The 18,464-nt window shown below is 41.6% G+C and overlaps 1 protein-coding gene across 5 annotated transcripts in view; it reads right to left on the bottom strand.

Moving 5' to 3' along the window:
• Positions 1-7,029: 7,029 nt before the first annotated feature.
• The window catches only part of GPAT3 (glycerol-3-phosphate acyltransferase 3), a 71,707-nt gene continuing 60,272 nt past the window's right edge, over positions 7,030-18,464 (bottom strand). For all 5 annotated transcript variants that reach the window (XM_027544932.1, XM_027544931.1, XM_027544934.1 and 2 more), the window contains 3 exons: positions 17,773-17,901; positions 17,204-17,283; positions 7,030-8,287 (listed from right to left, as the gene is read on the bottom strand). In XM_027544932.1, the coding sequence (XP_027400733.1) occupies positions 8,176-8,287; positions 17,204-17,283; positions 17,773-17,901 (321 nt within the window). In that variant the 3' untranslated portion in view covers positions 7,030-8,175. The remainder of the gene's footprint in view (positions 8,288-17,203; positions 17,284-17,772; positions 17,902-18,464) is intronic.

Raw genomic sequence — 18,464 nt, 5'->3', positions numbered from 1 at the left:
CCCATGAACAGAGGAACCTGGAGGGCTACAGTCTATGGGGTTGCAAAAGAGTCAGACACAACTGAGCGATTAAACAAGACGTCAGGGTTGCCAGTATGAGATGGTTGCTATAATAAGCAGGTCTTAACCAAGGTCAAATGTTCAGTCCATTTGGCAATGTTGACTATCAGGCGTGCATTCCATAGATTAGGCTCACTCTCTCCTCCCAGTTACAGAGCTCCATTGAGTTGACGCTATACTCTAGCTATAAGAAGAGTATAATTTTCTGTAAACTCTTCCTAAAGTTACGCTAAAGAATGCATAGGCATTTACTATCCTAGGTTTATACAAAAAAAAAGTTAAAGATCACATTGAATCCCTTGTGATGGTTTTGTCCAAATATGCACCTTGATTTTTTGCTTTTCAGCTGCTCCTGTGGATTTCTGTAAGCCCAGTAACTTTGTCATTCCTTGTCATTGCTGTGTCCTTGGACCAGGCACACATAGCAGGCACCACGTATGTGTTTTACTTTATAAAGCTAGAGAAACAGCCATTTGAAGGCTTTCCCAAGAAAGCTATCATTCCCAATTGGTTTGTATAACTGGCAAGAATGTATCTTAAGTGAAGGGATATAATTTTGAAAGCATCTCCAAAAAAATTAAATTCACTTATTTTTAAAAAGTAGTATCATATTTCACCTTGCAAGGAGACTGACTTTTTGGTCCCTGTCTTCCAGGCATCCCACACCCTAATCATAGCTTAAAGCTCAAAGGGATTCACGGTTTTTCAGCTTACCAAGACAGGGCATAAATACTCTATTTTAAAAGCTGTTTTGGGGCATATTTTCCAAGAGACCATTGAGTAGCCAGAACTGCTGTATGCTTCCTACAACAGCAGGGGGCACCCATCAAGGAGATTTTTGACCCCTGTGAAGAGCAATCAAAGGCTTTGAAGGGACTTCGGCCCACGTCGACTCAGACGATAGACAGTCAGAGACCTTGTCATTCAGCCAAAAATTCAGAAAATACCACTGCACCTGCTTTCAGCTGCCGTCATGCCATTAGGTTATCATATGCAATGTGACTGTTAAGAATCTCAGAGCTTTCCTGTGTTGGTCCGTATCTTCTTGTTTATCACTTCATCTTACAAAAAACCTTCAGCACAGTACTTAATTTGTAAATTAAGTTCTAATCCTAAAGGAAGTGCTCTGCTCTTTATATTAAAATGACTCAGAGAAACTTTTTAGAAAGCTATTGCTTTCTAGAACTCTTATTTCTACCAATATGCACCCATCCTCTTTGTATATGATAAAAGAAAACTGTTTTGACTACTTCCATTATCTAGCAATGGCAACCCACTCCAGTATTCTTGCCTGGAGAATCCCCATGGACAGAGAAGCCTGGTGGGCTACAGTCAGTGGGGTTGAAAAAAGTCATATATGACTGAGCGACTAAGCACAGCACAGCACATTAACTAGCAAGAAGGTACTCACGCCAAAGACTGGAGGAAGATACATTACCTCGGAAGATAAGCGGACTGGAGAGGCCAGCTATTGGCCTTCATCTTGAGGGTGTTGGCTGAGCCAAGCAAGCTTGAGCAGTGGTTTCCAGAGCCTCGGGGACCATAAAGAAGGCTGAGTGCAGAAGAATCAATGCTTTCAAACTGTGATGTTGGAGAAGACTCTTGAGAGTCCCTTGGACAGCAAGGAGATCAAACCAATCAATTTTAAAGGAAATCAATCCTGAATATTCATTGCAAGGATTGATGCTGAACTGTAGCTTTAATTCTTTGGCCACCTGATGTGAAGAGTTGTCTCTTTGGAAAAGACCTGATGCTGGGAAAGACTGAGGGCAAGAGAAGAAGGGGCGGCAGAGGATGAGATGGTTGGATGGCATCACTGACTCAGTGGACATTAGTTTGAGCAAACTCTGCGAAATAGTAGAGGACAGGGAAGTCTGGCATGCTACAGTCCACGGGATCACAGAGTCGGACACAACTGAGCGACTGAACAACAACAAGGACCTAAGGGACCAGATAAAAAGTTGAAGGCCAGCCCATGGTGAGAAGTCTAGTAGAAACTCTTTCCCTGAAGGGTGGGATCTCAAAGGACCACATCTTTTAAGTAAGGAGAAAGAAGAAATCACCCATCCTTCACTCCTAGATGCCAGCCCAATAAATTGCCTGTGTCAAACCTTAGTGCTAAGTGAAAGGGAAAAATAATTTCCCCCTAAGGATTTAAAACCACTTGGCAATTAAAAGAAAAGAATTACTCATAAACATAACAATATGGACGAATCTCAAAAACATTAGGCAGAGAATTCAAAACCACCAGATGACCTCATTTGGGTTGACAAGCCACATTCTCACTATATACACGGTTCAGTAAGTCTCAAGCTAGTCAGTATAAAGTGGTGCCAGGTTGACTGTACCCTAGAACAGAGGTAGGCAAACCATTCCAGGTGAAGGGCCAGAGAGTAAATATTTTAGGCATTGTGGGTGATCCGGTCACTGTTGCAACTGCTCAGCTCTGCAGTTGTAGCACAGAAGCAAACAGACAGTGAGTGAACAAACAGGTGTGGCTGTCTTCCAATAAAATCTTAAAAATCTTTAAAAAATATTGCACAAGGTCCAGCCTATGGGCTATAGTTTGCTTATCCTTGATCTGAAGGCCTGAAGCTTGAAGATAAAAATTCCAAAGATGACATCATCATGAAAACTCTCTAAACACACAAGAAATGACTCCCTTAATGAGAAGCCACAGGGGGGAAAAAAAAAGACTCAGACTCAAGATGTAAGACTTTGGAATAGGTGGAAAAACATATAAAATCTGTATGTGTAAGATGCTCCGAAACTTACTGAAGAGTAAGCACTCTTGAAAAAGAACCAAATACACAAGGAACTATATTCAATCTTATAATAACTTAGAAAAGAATCTGAAACAGACATATAGATGCAGATATAGATATGTGAATAACTGAATCACTTAGCTATACACCTGAAACTAACACATTATAAATCAACTACAGTGCAATTTAGACAAAAAAAAAGAACAAATAAATGTATATGCAAAACAGAAATAGACTAACAGGTCTAGAAAACAAATTAGTGATTACCAACGTGGAGAGGAAAGGGGGAAGGACAAATTGAGGGTATGAAATGAACAGACCCAAACTACTGTGTATAGAACAGATAAGCTACAAGGATAAGCACGTCTTGTAACAATTTTTAATGGAGTATAATCTGTAAAAATATTGAATCACTATGCTGTAAAACTGAAATGAATATAAAACCGTATTTTAATAAAAAAATATTAAACACTGTGATTTTTAAGCAATACGCCCTTTAGAGAACTATATTTTAAAACCTTCAAGTAATAAAATACCTTGCAGCCTCATAAAAATTAAAATGAAAAATTAAAAGAAATATAACTCATAAAAATGAAAAATATAAAAACTGAAATTAAAGACTCAATGAAGGGACAGAACAGCAAATTAGGCAGAAGTAAAGAATTAGTGAAATGGTACAATCATAAGATTGTCCAGAAAGAAGTCTAGCTAGAGGCAAAGAAATGGAAAGTATAAAAAAGAGAGATTAAGAGACATACAGGATACAGTGAGAAAGTCTAGCACTTGCTTAATCAGACTTCTAAAAAGACAGGAGAGGGCAAGTGGGACAGAAACATTATGGAAAGGAATATCTGAGAATTGATGAAAAATACTAAACCACAGATGAGAAGTCAAGTCACAAGCAAGATAGACAACAAGAGACTCACACTGAGTACATCACAGGCAAGTGGTAAAAGAACAAACACAAGTCACCTTACATATGCTCAAAGAAACACCACCTTCAAAGAAGTAATACTCATGCCTCATAGCTGACTTCTCAGTAGCAACTATGGGATGATCCTTAACGTCATTAGAGAAAAATAACTTGATATGAACATAAACTTCTACATCTAGCAAAAACTTTCAAGAATGTATACAAATAAATAAAACATTCAGAAAAACAAAAACCCAATTTGCCACCAAGAGACTCTCATTCAGAAAATGATCCCACATGGAAGGACTGAGATAAAGGAGGTAAGGAATACAAAGTAGTCAACAGATGGGTAAACACTGTGTAAAATTACAAAAAAGATTACGATGGCAACAATGATTATGATATTTTGTGATTATATAAGCAATTTAAATGCATATCATATAAATTCATAGAAGGAATGAATGACTGAAATTCTAAGTCCCTGTTTCATTCATGAGTGTAAGGATAGTGATCAATTTTAGACTTTGGCAAGTTGAAATTTATAATGTAACCACAGACGAAAACAAACAAGACCATTAAACCCCAACTTGAGTAGAGAAAATGGAAAAAGAAATAAATCCAAAAAAGGGCAAGGAGAGAGCTATTTTTAAAAATGTAAGAAAGAAAACAGGGCTTCCCTGGTGGCTCAGTGGTAAAAAACTTGCCTGCCAATGCAGAAGATTCGAAGTCAATCCCTAGTCTGGGAAGATCCCCTGGAGAAGGAAATGGTAACCCACTCTGGTATTCTTGCCTGGAAAATCCCATGGACAGAGGAGCCTGGCAGGCTACAATCCACAGGGTTGCAGAAGAGTTGGACATGATTTACTGACAAAACAACAAACAACAAGAAAGCACAAAATTAAGATTAAAAATACAATTTAAATATTACTACACTAAACGTAAATGTTGCTTTCATGTAGTGCTGATAGTATAATTTGTGTAAAATGGTACACCTTTTTGAAAATGTATGGCTGTTTCAACGCTGAAGTTGAAATATTTATACCCTACCCTAGAACAATTCCTACTATACATACAACTAGAGAAAGTCCGTAGCATGTCTACCAAGAGATACACAAGCATGTCTCAATACACTAAAAAGAACCCTACTGTCCACTGACTATAAATGGAGTAAGTTGGTGAATTTTTCATACCTTCCAGGATACAGTCATGTTCTACTTATTGGCTTGGTAACAAATATGCCAATAACAAAGTATGTGTTTTTATCATTGCCCTTAAAGGATACCTGCACATAAATGCACACACATACATTTGTGTGTGCTCTAGAATTTCACAATAAATAAAAAGAAGACAAATGAGAATCAGAGCAGTAATTGGTCAAAGACTGAAAAGCTGATGAGTGCTATAGTCACAATTAGAAAATGTCTTTATGACTCTTTATCTCATCTTAACCATTACTCCAAAAATAACATCAAACACCAGTAGCATCAATCCATTGGAACCCAGTATTCAAAAAAAAAAAAAAAGCAAGCATACAGCTTTTGTCAAGTTCCTAATAGGGTCCCTTGTTTTCACACCTCATCCTCCCTGTTGTCTCCCATCATAAGCCACTAGACCCACCCAGAAACAGGTTAGATCTGCAGTACCACATTTTTAAAAGTACCATATTTCAGAAACAGCTATTGAGAGCAACTCTGGTCGAGGCGGCCCTCATGACCCCAGTACATTATCTGTAGTCATGATAAACCAACAGCCCTTATTGTGTATTTCCAGATATCAAGAGTGCCCGAAATGCAGCACGTGCAAATCACCAAGTCGACTAGACCTTGGCAAGTCTGCCTCTACTAGAAAACTTTCCTCATCACTGGTCTTTGCTCCAGGCTGTGAACCAGGACTGTTTCCCCTATGCTCCGAGGATTATTTGCTCATTCAGACATGGCTGCTCATCGAATCCCAGTATGTGCCAGGATGTTTCAGAAACCCTTGGTGTTCCTGAAACCCAGTGTCTATAAAGGTCACCAAGACAAAGGGTAGGAATAAAAAAGGGCCATCGCATTTTTTTAGGTGATGGCCCATCACAAGACTCAATGAATGAATCTGTGTTAGATGAAAGGGCTTATCTAATGGGATTTTTTTCTACCAAATCCTGCTTACCCTTCATACACCAATAGTTACAGAAGTCCCAGGAATAATATTTCTAAAGTGGGCATAAAATAATATAAAGAAAGGCAAGTCAAAAATGAAAAAAAAACAAACAAACAGGTGTTCTAGGGAACATGAACTAAATCTGAGCAGTATTTGCTTTCTAAAAACATGTTTTCAGTAATACTGTAATTCCTAAAGCAACTTGAAAACTAGTTGTGTAAGTCAAAAACTTACAAGACAAAGGTTCTGGTGCTCTGTGATGACCTATAGGGGTGGAATGGTGGGTTTTGCAGAGGAGAGAGGCTCGAGGGAGGGGATATATGTATACATATAGTTGATTCACCTTGTACAGCAGAAACTAAGACAACATTGTAAAGCAATTATATTCTGATAAAACAATAGCATTAGATTTTCTAGTGAATATGTGATAGCATTATTGCTTTCATGGTACCCTTGGAAAGATACATATTATCAGTATCCAAACAAAACAACTGTTAATTGTTCTTCCAACTTTCCTGAGAATTGACCTAATTAATAAAATGAGTTTATTAATTCAAGCTGTATTGAATATGACAAGCAAAAAGAAAAGGAAATCTTTTGAGAAAAAAAAGAGTCACCGCAACATACAAATTCACTGATTTGAGGTCAAAGCTTACCCCCCAAGCGAGTTTTTTGGGGGTGTGGGGCCAAAGGTTAAAGCAAGAACAAAGGAAAAAGATGGGGGGAAGCGAGAAGAGAAGGCTAGCTGACTGTGATGGTCACCTGTTCACAAATTTTCCTTTGGGATCAAATCCATGCAGCTTGAGGAGAATACACCCTGATAGTGCTGGGGCAGGCCTATCTCAGTTAAGAGAGAAGGGCCCGTGTTCATTTGCAAAACAACCCAAGTCTATGTCTTTGCGCAAGACAAGGTCCAAGAGTCAGAGTCCAGACAAACTCAGCTTAAAAAAAAAAAAAGAGGAAAAAAACACACCAAAACCAACGGCCCATGTTTCTCATTTTCCAGCCATTGCAGTCTAATAAAATCTAAATATATCACTGAAATGAAAAAACAAACAATCCTTGATTATAATGTGAAAAAATTTAACTTACTCAAAAATCAAAAGGCGGCAAGAGAGTTGAGGTATGGAGAAAATAACGCAACACACGTTTAGAAATATAGAATTTATTTATATTCACCGTAAGACAGTGTCACATTTTGTACATGGTTCCCAGAAGAGAAATAACACTCTGATGGCACTATATTGCTATCAACGTTGCTTATGCTGCACAGTCGGGAAACACTGATTTTCCCCTTTAAAAGATTTAAGGCTCAGATTCCAAAAGGTAATTTTGTCACTTATTTTCCTGTTTAAGAAAATGGGAAAGTTCTGAACTAAAGGACAAAGGGGTGATGGGGGAGGAACAGCACCACCCACTTCACTCACAACACCCCCACCTCTGCGGAAGACACTCAGTGTGGTTGGTGGTGGTTGTCAGAGGCTCTTCCTCTTTGAAATGTGTTTGGTGACACGGATCAAACAAATCAACGGATGGGAGAGGCATTAGATAAAGATCTTTACTACAGAAACTTGGAAAACTAAAAGCTTTATCGCCAGTTGCTGGCTAACATAGGTCTATTTGAAAGTCACCTACATATAAATATGCACTCACTGTAACGGGGATTCACTTTTCTTTGGTAAGGCTCACCAAATAGGATGTCTCTTCTAACACGCCAGTAAAAAATATTTAATTTCCTTTCAACTTTGAGATCAAGGGGCCACAAAGCTGTCCATTCTCCTAAAGACTGTCTTCCATTTTCCTTTTCAACCTTGTAGTAGAACAAAACCATGACAGCCATTCGAACCGAATGTGCAATCCTTGTTTGAGTGATTAAGGAAAGTGGGAAGGGAAGGGCGTGTGAAAACAAATCATGAACAAAGTTTGGGGTATTTTCTTGAGAACTGCCCTCTCAATGAGTTCCCAAAGTGTTTTAGAAGAACTTTTTCCAGTACAAATACTTCATTCAATCCACAAGGCCACAGTCATTTCACAAAAGGCAGAATCAGTTCAAACTCAGTACACTACTTTACAGTTGATGCGGCTAATGCTATAACAACAAAAGCCAAGAAGGGCACCGTGGGTTCCGCCTCTGGCACGAGGAGGTAGAGACAACCATCCTGTAGAAAAGGTTAACAATTAAAAAAAAAAAAAGTAAAAGAAAACAACGCACTCCCTTTCTCCCCTCGCCAAAAAAAAAAAAAACTCCACCCCATTGCATCTCTAAGGACTAGCTCTGGAAAGCCTGGATGGCATTCAGTCCAGTTCCGACTTGAGAGATCCATTGCCCACAATCATTTTGCTGTAATTCTTCTGCTGCTCTTCCTTAAAGGTGTCCTTCACCTTGGCTCTCTTCAGCCCTCCATCCCTGAGAATAGAAAGACACATAAATACCTCCAGCAATGATGTCAAAGGGCTACCTACTCATACATGCCGCACAGTGCCATGGCATTGAACAGATGCTCAGAGAGGAGGCAAAGTACAATGGATTTGGAAGCAGAAAGACCCAGATTTCAGTCTCTGTTCTACCGCTTAACCAGACCTGTGTTACTTAAAGGAAGGAACAATCTCTTTGATGTTTGGTAAGAATTAAGCACAATTTCACTGCTCAGTTTCTTTAGAAGTTAGGGCTGCTATCTTCCATATTTGGATGCTATATTAAAATTCGGACTGTTTATCTTTTTCCCCAAGGAAAGCCAAGTACTAGACTTTTTCACCTAAATCAGCCTATGTGTATGTTAGCCGCTCAGTCATGTCTGACTCTTTGCAATCCCCCGGACTGTAGCCCACCAGGCTCCTCTGTCCATGGGATTCTCCAGGCAAGAACACTGGAGTGGGTTGCCATTTCCTTCTCCAGGGGATCTTCTCGACCCAGGTATCAAACCCAGGTCTCCTGCATTCCAGGCGGATGCTTTACCGTCTGAGTTACTGGGCTTCCCTGGTCTCACTATAAATACACATATAAGAAATGATGAAGGTGCTATGTGTGGGGCTGGGGGTGGGGTAAATTCCTCAAAAAGAAATGTGCTCATGATTCAAATCTAATCCTGTGTCTAACAAGTCATGTTTTGATTCAAAGTGCTCTATTGTAAGTATTGATAATCTTCCATATTCCAAAAGAGACTAAAATAAAACAAGCAACAAAAACATAAATGGCATTCAACCAATCACAGTGCCTATGTAAGCAGCATTCCTTAATTCAGAGCCTAGAATCTTTGAACTCTCTCCAGGGTGGTAAAAATCAGACCTGCCAAAGTTAAAAGGATTGTGTATGTCTTTCCTCCTTTTGACAATACAAAGAAACAAGCTGGAAGACCTGGAAGAAGACTGGATTATCTGGATCCACTCTCTCCTAATCTCACACTTTAGATTTTAATTCCCAGGAGACCATGGACCAAGAAGGTGCTTACTTTATTCTCTGCCTGTTTAATTTTAACCCAGCTAAGCATGAATGTTTACCAAGTGCTCTCTAATGATGATGAGTGTTTCACAGGTTAGCCAGTGAACTCAATGCCGTGAAGACGGAACTTGACCTACAAACAGAAGGCAGCCTGAGTCCGCTGTAACCTTCAGGCATCTAGAGTCAAAACTAAGACATGGTCCACCACGAAGTCCTCAACTTTAAAAATGGACTTTGGCCCACAAATCTTCCAGGGGGTCAGCTGTAGGAAATTTCCATGAAATAAGGTTAGAAGTTGTCATGAGACCTCCAGAATTGTCCACAAGAGCCTCTTTTATCCACAGGAGATGCTTCTCACTATACATAGCATTTAGGGGCTTCCCTGGTACCACTCAGCATCTGCTCAAGAACATATGTTGGTTAACTGACTTGTTGCCTGTTTTGGCTGCTCAAGGAGAGATGTTGCTAACTGACTTGTTGCCTGTTTTGGCCTGGACCTCAGAAAAGGAGGAATGGCCTTTCCTCTGGCTCTCCCTCCCTTTCTTAGTTCTTACTATTCAGAATTCACATAAAAGCAATGTGTGCGGTGCTTAGTCGCTCAGTCAAGTCCAATTCTTTGTGACCCCATGGACTGTAGCCCACCAGGCTTCTCTGTCTGTGGGGATTCTCCAGGCAAGAATACTGGAGTGGGTTGCCATGCCCTCCTCCAGGGGATCTTTACAACCCAGGGATCAAACCCAGGTCTCCTGCATTCAAGGTGGATTCTTTACTGTCTGAGCCACCAGGAAAGCCCAAGACTACTGGAGTGGGTAGCCTATCCCATCTCCAGGGGATCTTCCTGACACAGGAATCAAACCAGGGTCTCCTGCATTGTAGGCGGATTTTTTACCAGCTGAGTTACCAGTTCAGTTCAGTCACTTAGTCATGTCCAACTCTTTGTGACCCCATGGACTACAGCACACCCAGCTTCTCTGTCCATCACCAATTCCCAGAGCTTACTCAAACTCATGTCCATTGAGTCGGTGATGTCATCCAGGATGGTTGGTAAGAACTAAGAAATGGAGAGCCAGAAGAAAAGCCATCCCTCCTTTTCTGAGGTCCAGGCCAAAACAGGCAACAAATCAATTAGCGACATCTGTCCTTGAAAATCCTGAGCATCTCCCTTCTAAAGAAAGTGAAAGTGAAGTCACTCAGTTGGGTCCAGCTCTTTGGGATCCCATGGACTGTAGCCTACCAGGTTCCTCCATCCATGGAATTTTCCAGGCAGAAGTAATGGAGTGGGTTGCCATTTCCCTCTCCAGGGGATCTTCCCGACCCAGGGATGGAACCTGGGTCTCCCGCATTGCAGGCAGATGCTTTACCATCTGAGCCACTGCTCTAAGCACTCCAACTGTGACTCGTCACCCTCTAGAGACTTCAAAGCTTTATTCAATTCCCCTTTGCAATGGCAGGAGATCTTAGTACTTAAGGAGGGCAGCAGCTGAATGTAAAAGCCAGTTAAGATGATACAATTGAGGACTTCCCTGGTGATCCAGTGGTTAAAATCCACCTGTCAATGCAGGGGACACAGGTTAGACCCCTGGTCTGGGAGGATACCACATGCCAAGGGGCAACTAAGCTGTGCACAGAACTCGTGAGCCCATGTCCTGCAACTACTGAAGTCTGTGCGCCTAGAACCCACGCTCTGTGTCAACCACAGACTGGCACTTGCCAAGAGCATTTGCCAGTGGCTGGAGGAAGCACAAACTGCAATCAAGACTGCCAGGAGAAATATCAATAACCTCAGATATGCAGATGACACCACCCTTATGGCAGAAAGTGAAGAGGAACTAAAAAGCCTCTTGATGAAAGTGAAAGAGGAGAGTGAAAAAGTTGCCTTAAAGCTCAACATTCAGAAAACGAAGATCATGGCATCTGGTCCCATCACTTCATGGGAAATAGATGAGGAAACAGTGGAAACAGTGTCAGACTTTATTTTTCTGGGCTCCAAAATCACTGCAGATGGTGATTGCAGCCATGAAATTAAAAGACACTTACTCCTTGGAAGGAAAGTTATGACCAACCTAGATAGCATATTGAAAAGCAGAGACATTACTTTGCCAACAAAGGTCCATCTAGTCAAGGCTATGGTTTTTCCAGTGGTCGTGTATGGATGTGAGAGTTGGATTGTGAAGAAAGCTGAGCGCCGAAGAATTGATGCTTTTGAACTGTGGTGTTGGAGAAGACTCTTGAGAGTCCCTTGGACTGCAAGGAGATCCAACCAGTCCATTCTGAAGGAGATCAGTCCTGGGTGTTCTTTGGAAGGACTGATGCTAAAGCTGCAACTCCAGTACTTTGGCCACCTCATGTGAAGAGTTGACTCATTGGAAAAGACTCTGATGCTGGGAGGGATTGAGGGCAGGAGGAGAAGGGGACAACAGAGGATGAGATGGCTGGACGGTATCACCGACTCGATGGACATGGGTTTGAGTGAACTCTGGGATTTGGTGATGGACAGGGAGGCCTGGTGTGCTTCGATTCATGGGGTTGCAAAGAGTCAGACACGACTGAGCGACTGAACTGAACTGAACTGATCAACAAGAGCATTTGCCATCTGCCTCTGAGGAGACTGAACTCTGTGCTGCTGCAGCTGTTGACACTCAACAACCCCTGAGGGAGTTTAGGGTAGACAGTGAGGCACTCTGTGCTCCACGGAATCTGACAGAACAGGCCTTTAGATAGTTAGATATTTTCAGGAACTGATTCATGTCTAGAAAATCTCTTCATATCTAGAAAATCTAAAAGTCCCTTCACGATGACATCAGCTCTTCATGATGAGCAATAAACCTTTTGTAAAGTGCTTGATTCACCAAAATCTTATATACTGACCTTCCCCCATTACCTCTTTGGAGTAGTCTCTCAGAGCAATCTGAGGTGCCATCTCCTGGGCTACAGTCCTCATTTCACCCTAAATAAAACTTAACTTGCAACTCTCATGTGGTGCATCTTTTTTAATTGACATCTGCAACAAGAGAAGCCACTGCAATGAGAAACTCATGCCCCGCAACTAGAGAGAGCCCCTACTCACCAACTAAAGAAAGCCCACCTGCGGCAATGAGCCAGCAGAGCCAAAAATAAATCAATAAATTTTAAAAATAGTCACCTAATAATTTTTAAAAAAATGTTTCAATTAAGTTCTCATTTAATCTGGGGAGGGGGGCGGAAATCTAGACATGTTAATTCATACCCAACAGATGAATGACAAATATAACCGGAAAGGCAGTGAACTTATTTTCTTTTAAAAGAAGAGTCTAGGTAATTAAAAGTAACTTTTTTTTTTCTTATAAGACTGCATGTAGCCTGATAAAAGGCAATTTAAAAACTACGAGGATCATTTCTGCCATGCTATTCAAGCCAATCTGGCTAAGGACAGTCTGTCCTGGAGCTAACTCCCTTAGGCTCTTTTTGTTTCTCAAGGCTTTCTTCATTTTCTTGGTATCTGAGGCTACAGATCCAAAGCTCTAAGGTTTTCATAATGGCCTCAGGACAGGAGCAGGGTTAGGATGTCAAGTAAAAGGAAGGGGGATAAAGAATAGAAAACAGTGGACGAGGAAGAGGAAGCCAGTTATACGTATGAACATGGGTCACTAAGACATCTGTAAACTAGAGCACTGGTAAGCCTGCTCATTCCCTGATGGCAGTGATTAGGATAAAATAGGATACTTACACAGGTAGTTGTAGAGGTCCCAGTAGGGGACTATAGATAGATACAGAATCCGAGGAAACTTTGGGAGACTGATTGCTCAAGAAAGGTCCGTCTAGTCAAAGCTATGGTTTTTCCAGTTCAGTTCAGTTCAGTTCAGTCGCTCAGTCGTGTCTGACTCTTTGCAACCCCATGAATCACAGCACACCAGGCCTCCCTGTCCATCACCAAATCCCAGAGTTCACTCAAACCCATGTCCATCGAGTCGGTGATGCCCTCTAGCCATTTCATCCTCTGTTGTCCCCTTCTCCTCCTGCCCTCAATCCCTCCCAGCATCAGAGTCTTTTCCAATGAGTCAGCTCTTCGCACGAGGTGGCCAAAGTACTGGAGTTGCAGCTTTAGCATCAGTCCTTCCAGAGAACACCCAGGACTGATCTCCTTCAGAATGGACTGGTTGGATCTCCTTGCAGTCCAAGGGACTCTCAAGAGTCTTCTCCAACACCACAGTTCAAAAGCATCAATTCTTCGGCGCTCAGCTTTCTTCACAATCCAACTCTCACATCCATACACGACCACTGGAAAAACCATAGCCTTGACTAGATGGACCTTTGTTGGCAAAGTAATGTCTCTGCTTTTCAATATGCTATCTAGGTTGGTCATAACTTTCCTTCCAGAGTAAGTGTCTTTTAATTTCATGGCTGCAATCACCATCTGCAGTGATTTTGGAGCCCCCAAAAATAAAGTCTGACACTGTTTCCACTGTTTCCCCATCTATTTCCCATGAAGTGATGGGACCGGATGCCATGATCTTCGTTTTCTGAATGTTGAGCTTTAAGCCAACTTTTTCACTCTCCACTTTCACTTTCATCAAGAGGCTTTTTAGTTCCTCTTCACTTTCTGCCATAGGGGTGGTGTCATCATGTACAGATATGAGAGTTGAACCATAAAGAAGGCTGAGCGCCAAAGAACTGATGCTTTCAAATTGTGGTGCTAGTAAGATTCATGAGAGTCCCTTGGACTGCAAGGAGATCAAACCAGTCAATCCTAAAGGAAATCAACCTTGAATATGCCCCAATACTTTGGTCACCTGATGCAAAGAGCTGACTCATTGGAAAAAACCCTCATGCTGGGAAAGACAGGGCAGGAGAAGAAGGGGGTGACAGAGAATGACATTGTTGGTTGGCATCACCGACTCAATGGACATGAGTTTGAGCAAATTCTGGGAGATAGTGAGGGACAGGGAAGCCTGGCGTGCTGCAGTTCGTGGAATCACAAAGAGTCAGACGTGACTGAGGGACTAAACAACAACAGGTAGTTTAAAGGTCTCGGATGGGACTACAGACAGACAGAGAAACTGAGGCGATTTTGGGAGACCACTGTAAGTTAATGATTGCTCAAGAAAACTATGGGATTATCATGGAATGAAGCAGGCTTGTTTTGCTATAAAAGCCATAAATAAAAAGCATGAGACATTCCCCAGGTCATTAGGTGAAAGAAAAACATTACCACTCTTCTACTGATTTGAATAAGCTATGATAGTCCCAGTTTGACCTTGTAGGGTCAGACACTCTCCTGCCCAATACAAAGGAGGAGCTAATGGTGTAAGCCTGACCTCTACCCACGGCTTCCCTGGTGGCTCAGACGGTAAAGCGTCTGCCTGCAATGCGGGAGACCTGGGTTCAATTCCTGGGTCGGGAAGATGCCCTGGCGAAGGAAACGGCAATCCACTCCAGCACTCTTGCCTGGAAAATCCCAGACGAGGAGCCTGATAGGCTACAGTCCATGGGGTCGCAAAGAGTCAGACACGACTGAGCTACTAGCTACTATGGTGACCTCTACTCAGAGAAGACAATCTTTTCCTCTCCCTCATTTTCCTTTGATTATAAAATTGTGGACCACTTAAATCGTGGGACAGGCAACCCGCCCGTTTGCATTTCCTCAACTGTCCTATAGTAACAAATCTACTTGTTGCCTATCACTTTGCCTCTTACTGAATTTCTTCTGCACTGAGACACAAAGTGCCTGAGCCTCAGTAACCCCAGGCATCAGGTGAGTGATTCTAGTTTAAAGACCGTGGGCTCAAGCCCCAGTCTAGGTTTAGGCAGGGTTCAAGTCCCGGCCACGTGGACTGAAGTCCCACTCTGAGTCACTGGTTTCAGTAGGATGTCTGCAATTTAGTTTCACATATTCCAGTTTAGAGAGTGTAATAAGAATGTTAGTTCTAATCTATCTTAAGCATAATTCAGGGAGTTGCCCTGAATCAAGAACTCATAGCCCCAGAGTGGTCAGCTAGGCATTTCATCAGAAGGCCACCCTCCAGAGGTGCTACTATAAGGCTTCCACTATCTTGATCTCCCATCAACTTTTCAAGCTTTGTTAATTAGCATAGTGAATTTAAAAATAGGCTTCCCTGGTGGCTCAGACGGTAAAGTGTCTGCCTACAATGTAGGAGACTGGGGTTCAATCCCTGGGTCGGGAAGATCCTCTGGAGAAGGAAATGGCAACCCACTCCAGTACTCTTGCCTGGAAAATCCCATGGATGGAGGAGCCTGGCAGGCTACAGTCTATGGGGTCGCAAAGAGTCGGACACGACTGAGTGACTTCACTCACTTTCACTGCAGAAGTTAGTGGCTTGTTAATTAGCATGACAGATGACAGAAACAGACTTTCGTGGGTGAAATTAGTTGTATTCAAGATACGTGAATTGATGAAATTATTTTAGAGATATTCCCCATCCTTGCATTAAAGGGTATATAAGAATGCAGGCAGCCCTTCTTCCATAGACTTAATCCCTAAGCAGTCCTGGGTCCCTCTGCCGGTTCAGAAGGTTTTGGCTGCCTAGCTGACAGCCTGACTTGGCTAGCCACATCCTGCTCCACGACACTCCCAAAACTGCCTCTAGTGAACTTCTCATGTCAAGTGTTTTCAAAACACCAAACAGATAGATAGCAGGGACTTTATTAAATGCACAGGACTTAACAAATGGACTGTTTTTGTGCTAAATATGCTAAAACAATGTCTGTGTGTATATACAAATTTAATCTCCCATTATAACCTAGGGATATTCAACCCTCACTGACACAGGCTAAAGGTTTGCATGTGCCCCCCAAAATTCAGGTACTGAAGCCCTAACCTTCAATAATACAGTATTTGGAGATGGAGCTTTGAGGAGCCAGTTAGGTATAGATGAGGTCATCAGGGACGGGCCCTCAAGACAGGAACAGTGCCCGTGTAAGAAGACACACCAGAGAGCTTCCAGCCTTCAGCAATGAGACAAAATAAATTTCTGTTGTTTAAGCCACCCAGTCTACGGGAGCTTGTTCTGGCAGCCTGATCAGATTAATACTCTCACCTATATTCTTTCTTAAAAAAACACAAAACTAAAGCCATAGATATCCATACTTAAAATATTTCACTTATTTCCTGTCAAGTTTTTAAGTTTTCTTTAATATAATTACAGCTAGAGATAAATAAGAACAAGTTTGTAAGTTGCCCCCTGCCTTCAAAGATACATTTCCCTCAAATCCAATCCCACTTTCTTCTTCAGTGAAAGATCCCTAAATTTTAGTTAGGCATATGGTCAAGCAGGAGCTTCCCCGGTGGCTCTGACAGTACAGAGTCTGCCTGCAATGCAGGAGACCCAGGTTCAATCCCTGGGTTAGGAAGATCCCCTGGAGAAAGAAATGGCAACCCACTCCAGTACTCTTGCCTGGAGAACTACATGGACAGAGGAGCCTGGCAAGCCCCAGTTCATGGGGTTACCAAGAGTTGGACATGACTGAGCCACTAATGTGGCCAAGTAGAACAAAGACTACATTTCTGAGCCTCCTCTGCAGCAAGGTGTTATCACGTGACTTGAGTTCGAGTCAACAGATAGAAGTGGAAGTGGTAAGTCCAACTTCCAGCTTTTGCTCTTAAACACATGAACGCATCCTTCTTGTTTTAGTTCTTCCCTGCTACTCATGTTATTGTACTCACTGGGCAGTCATCTTGGACCATACTGAGGATGGTAGATCAATACAAAATGAGCTATTATACCAGTCTAGGCTGCCTATGATGAGGTATGGGAGATAAAATTCTGTCTTATTTAAGCCATCATTATGCTGTATAAACCACTGTCAGTGTCAGCTAAACCTCCAGCTAACAAGCATAATAAATGACATCTTTTTTTTAAGTAATAATACTTCTGAAAAATTTCTTACCAAGGAAGCTCAGTCAATCCTCCTTGTACAGCAATAGCAGACTTAACCCTGTTAGCAAACTGGACTGCGTCTTCTCCTTCCTGGAATAAAAAATTACCAGTATATCCTGAAGACAGAGTTCTCAAACAATGCTTTCAAATGTCTCACAATCACTTAGATTCGTTTTAAAGTATAATATTCACATTTTTAACTCAAATATGCTCTATTCTGAATTATAGCAAATATCATTTGTCCATCAAGAAAATGCAGTGCTGTTTTTCTTTAATATCTTTATCACATATATATATTATGCTCTTTACTAGACTTATTCAAGACACAACATTCTACAGTATCTGTAGGTTCAATAAACCAACAACAATGGTAAAAACTATTATGGAAAAGAATTCTCCTGATCTCAAATCAGCGTGACTTTGCAGAGTGCTAGATACATTTTTTTTTTTAATGACTCTTGCTGAGAAAGCAGAAAGTCCAACTTCAACTGATGTGAGGAAGGGAGACACCCACATGTGCAGGTAAAGGTTTTCTTGCCCTCATCTGATTAGATAAAGCACCTGTTATCTATGCAATACCTCTCTGGTCATGGGGGGCATGTACCACACGTCACAGACGATGGCCCAGCTGGTCATCACTCGAAGCAGGTAGCTCACAATGTTGTATTTACTACTGTTCCAAAATGCATCACCAAACCGAGGATTATACTGTGAAAAGAGAAAAGAAAATGCATTCTAGTTAGGAATTAAATGGCAGCTTCTCTTCTACATGCCAGTACATGACAGGCCAAACATCTATCAGACCTGCGCCCTGCCAAAAAAAAAAAAAGCTACTTTACTTGATCCAAAGTAAAGTAAAGTAAAAGTAAAGTAAAGGATCCAAAGAGCAAACAAGACGTAGAAAACAACCTATGGTCACCAGGGGGTAAAGGCGGGGACGGATAAACTGGGAGACGGAGACTGACATAAACACACTACTGTATATAAAATAGGTAACTAATAAGGACCTACTATAGCACAGGGAAGTCTACTCAATACTCCATAACAGCCTATAGGGGAAAAGAATTTAAAAGACTGGATATATGTATAACTGAGTGGATTCACTTTGCGGAACACCTGAAACAAACACAGCCTGTAAATCAACTATATTCCAGTGAAACTTTTCACAAAAGAAAAGAACCAAAATAAAGAATAAACCAGGCCGGGCAACCCCCCTGACTAGAGCCTCAGAGCCCTTAGACTGGAGGGTTATTGACATGATTCTTAAATAT

The sequence above is a fragment of the Bos indicus x Bos taurus genome, chromosome 6, assembly GCF_003369695.1.
Source record: "Bos indicus x Bos taurus breed Angus x Brahman F1 hybrid chromosome 6, Bos_hybrid_MaternalHap_v2.0, whole genome shotgun sequence".
Lineage (NCBI taxonomy): Eukaryota > Metazoa > Chordata > Mammalia > Artiodactyla > Bovidae > Bos > Bos indicus x Bos taurus.
The sequence above is the reverse complement of the archived record's forward strand: the minus strand, read 5'-3'. Positions and strand labels throughout refer to the sequence as shown.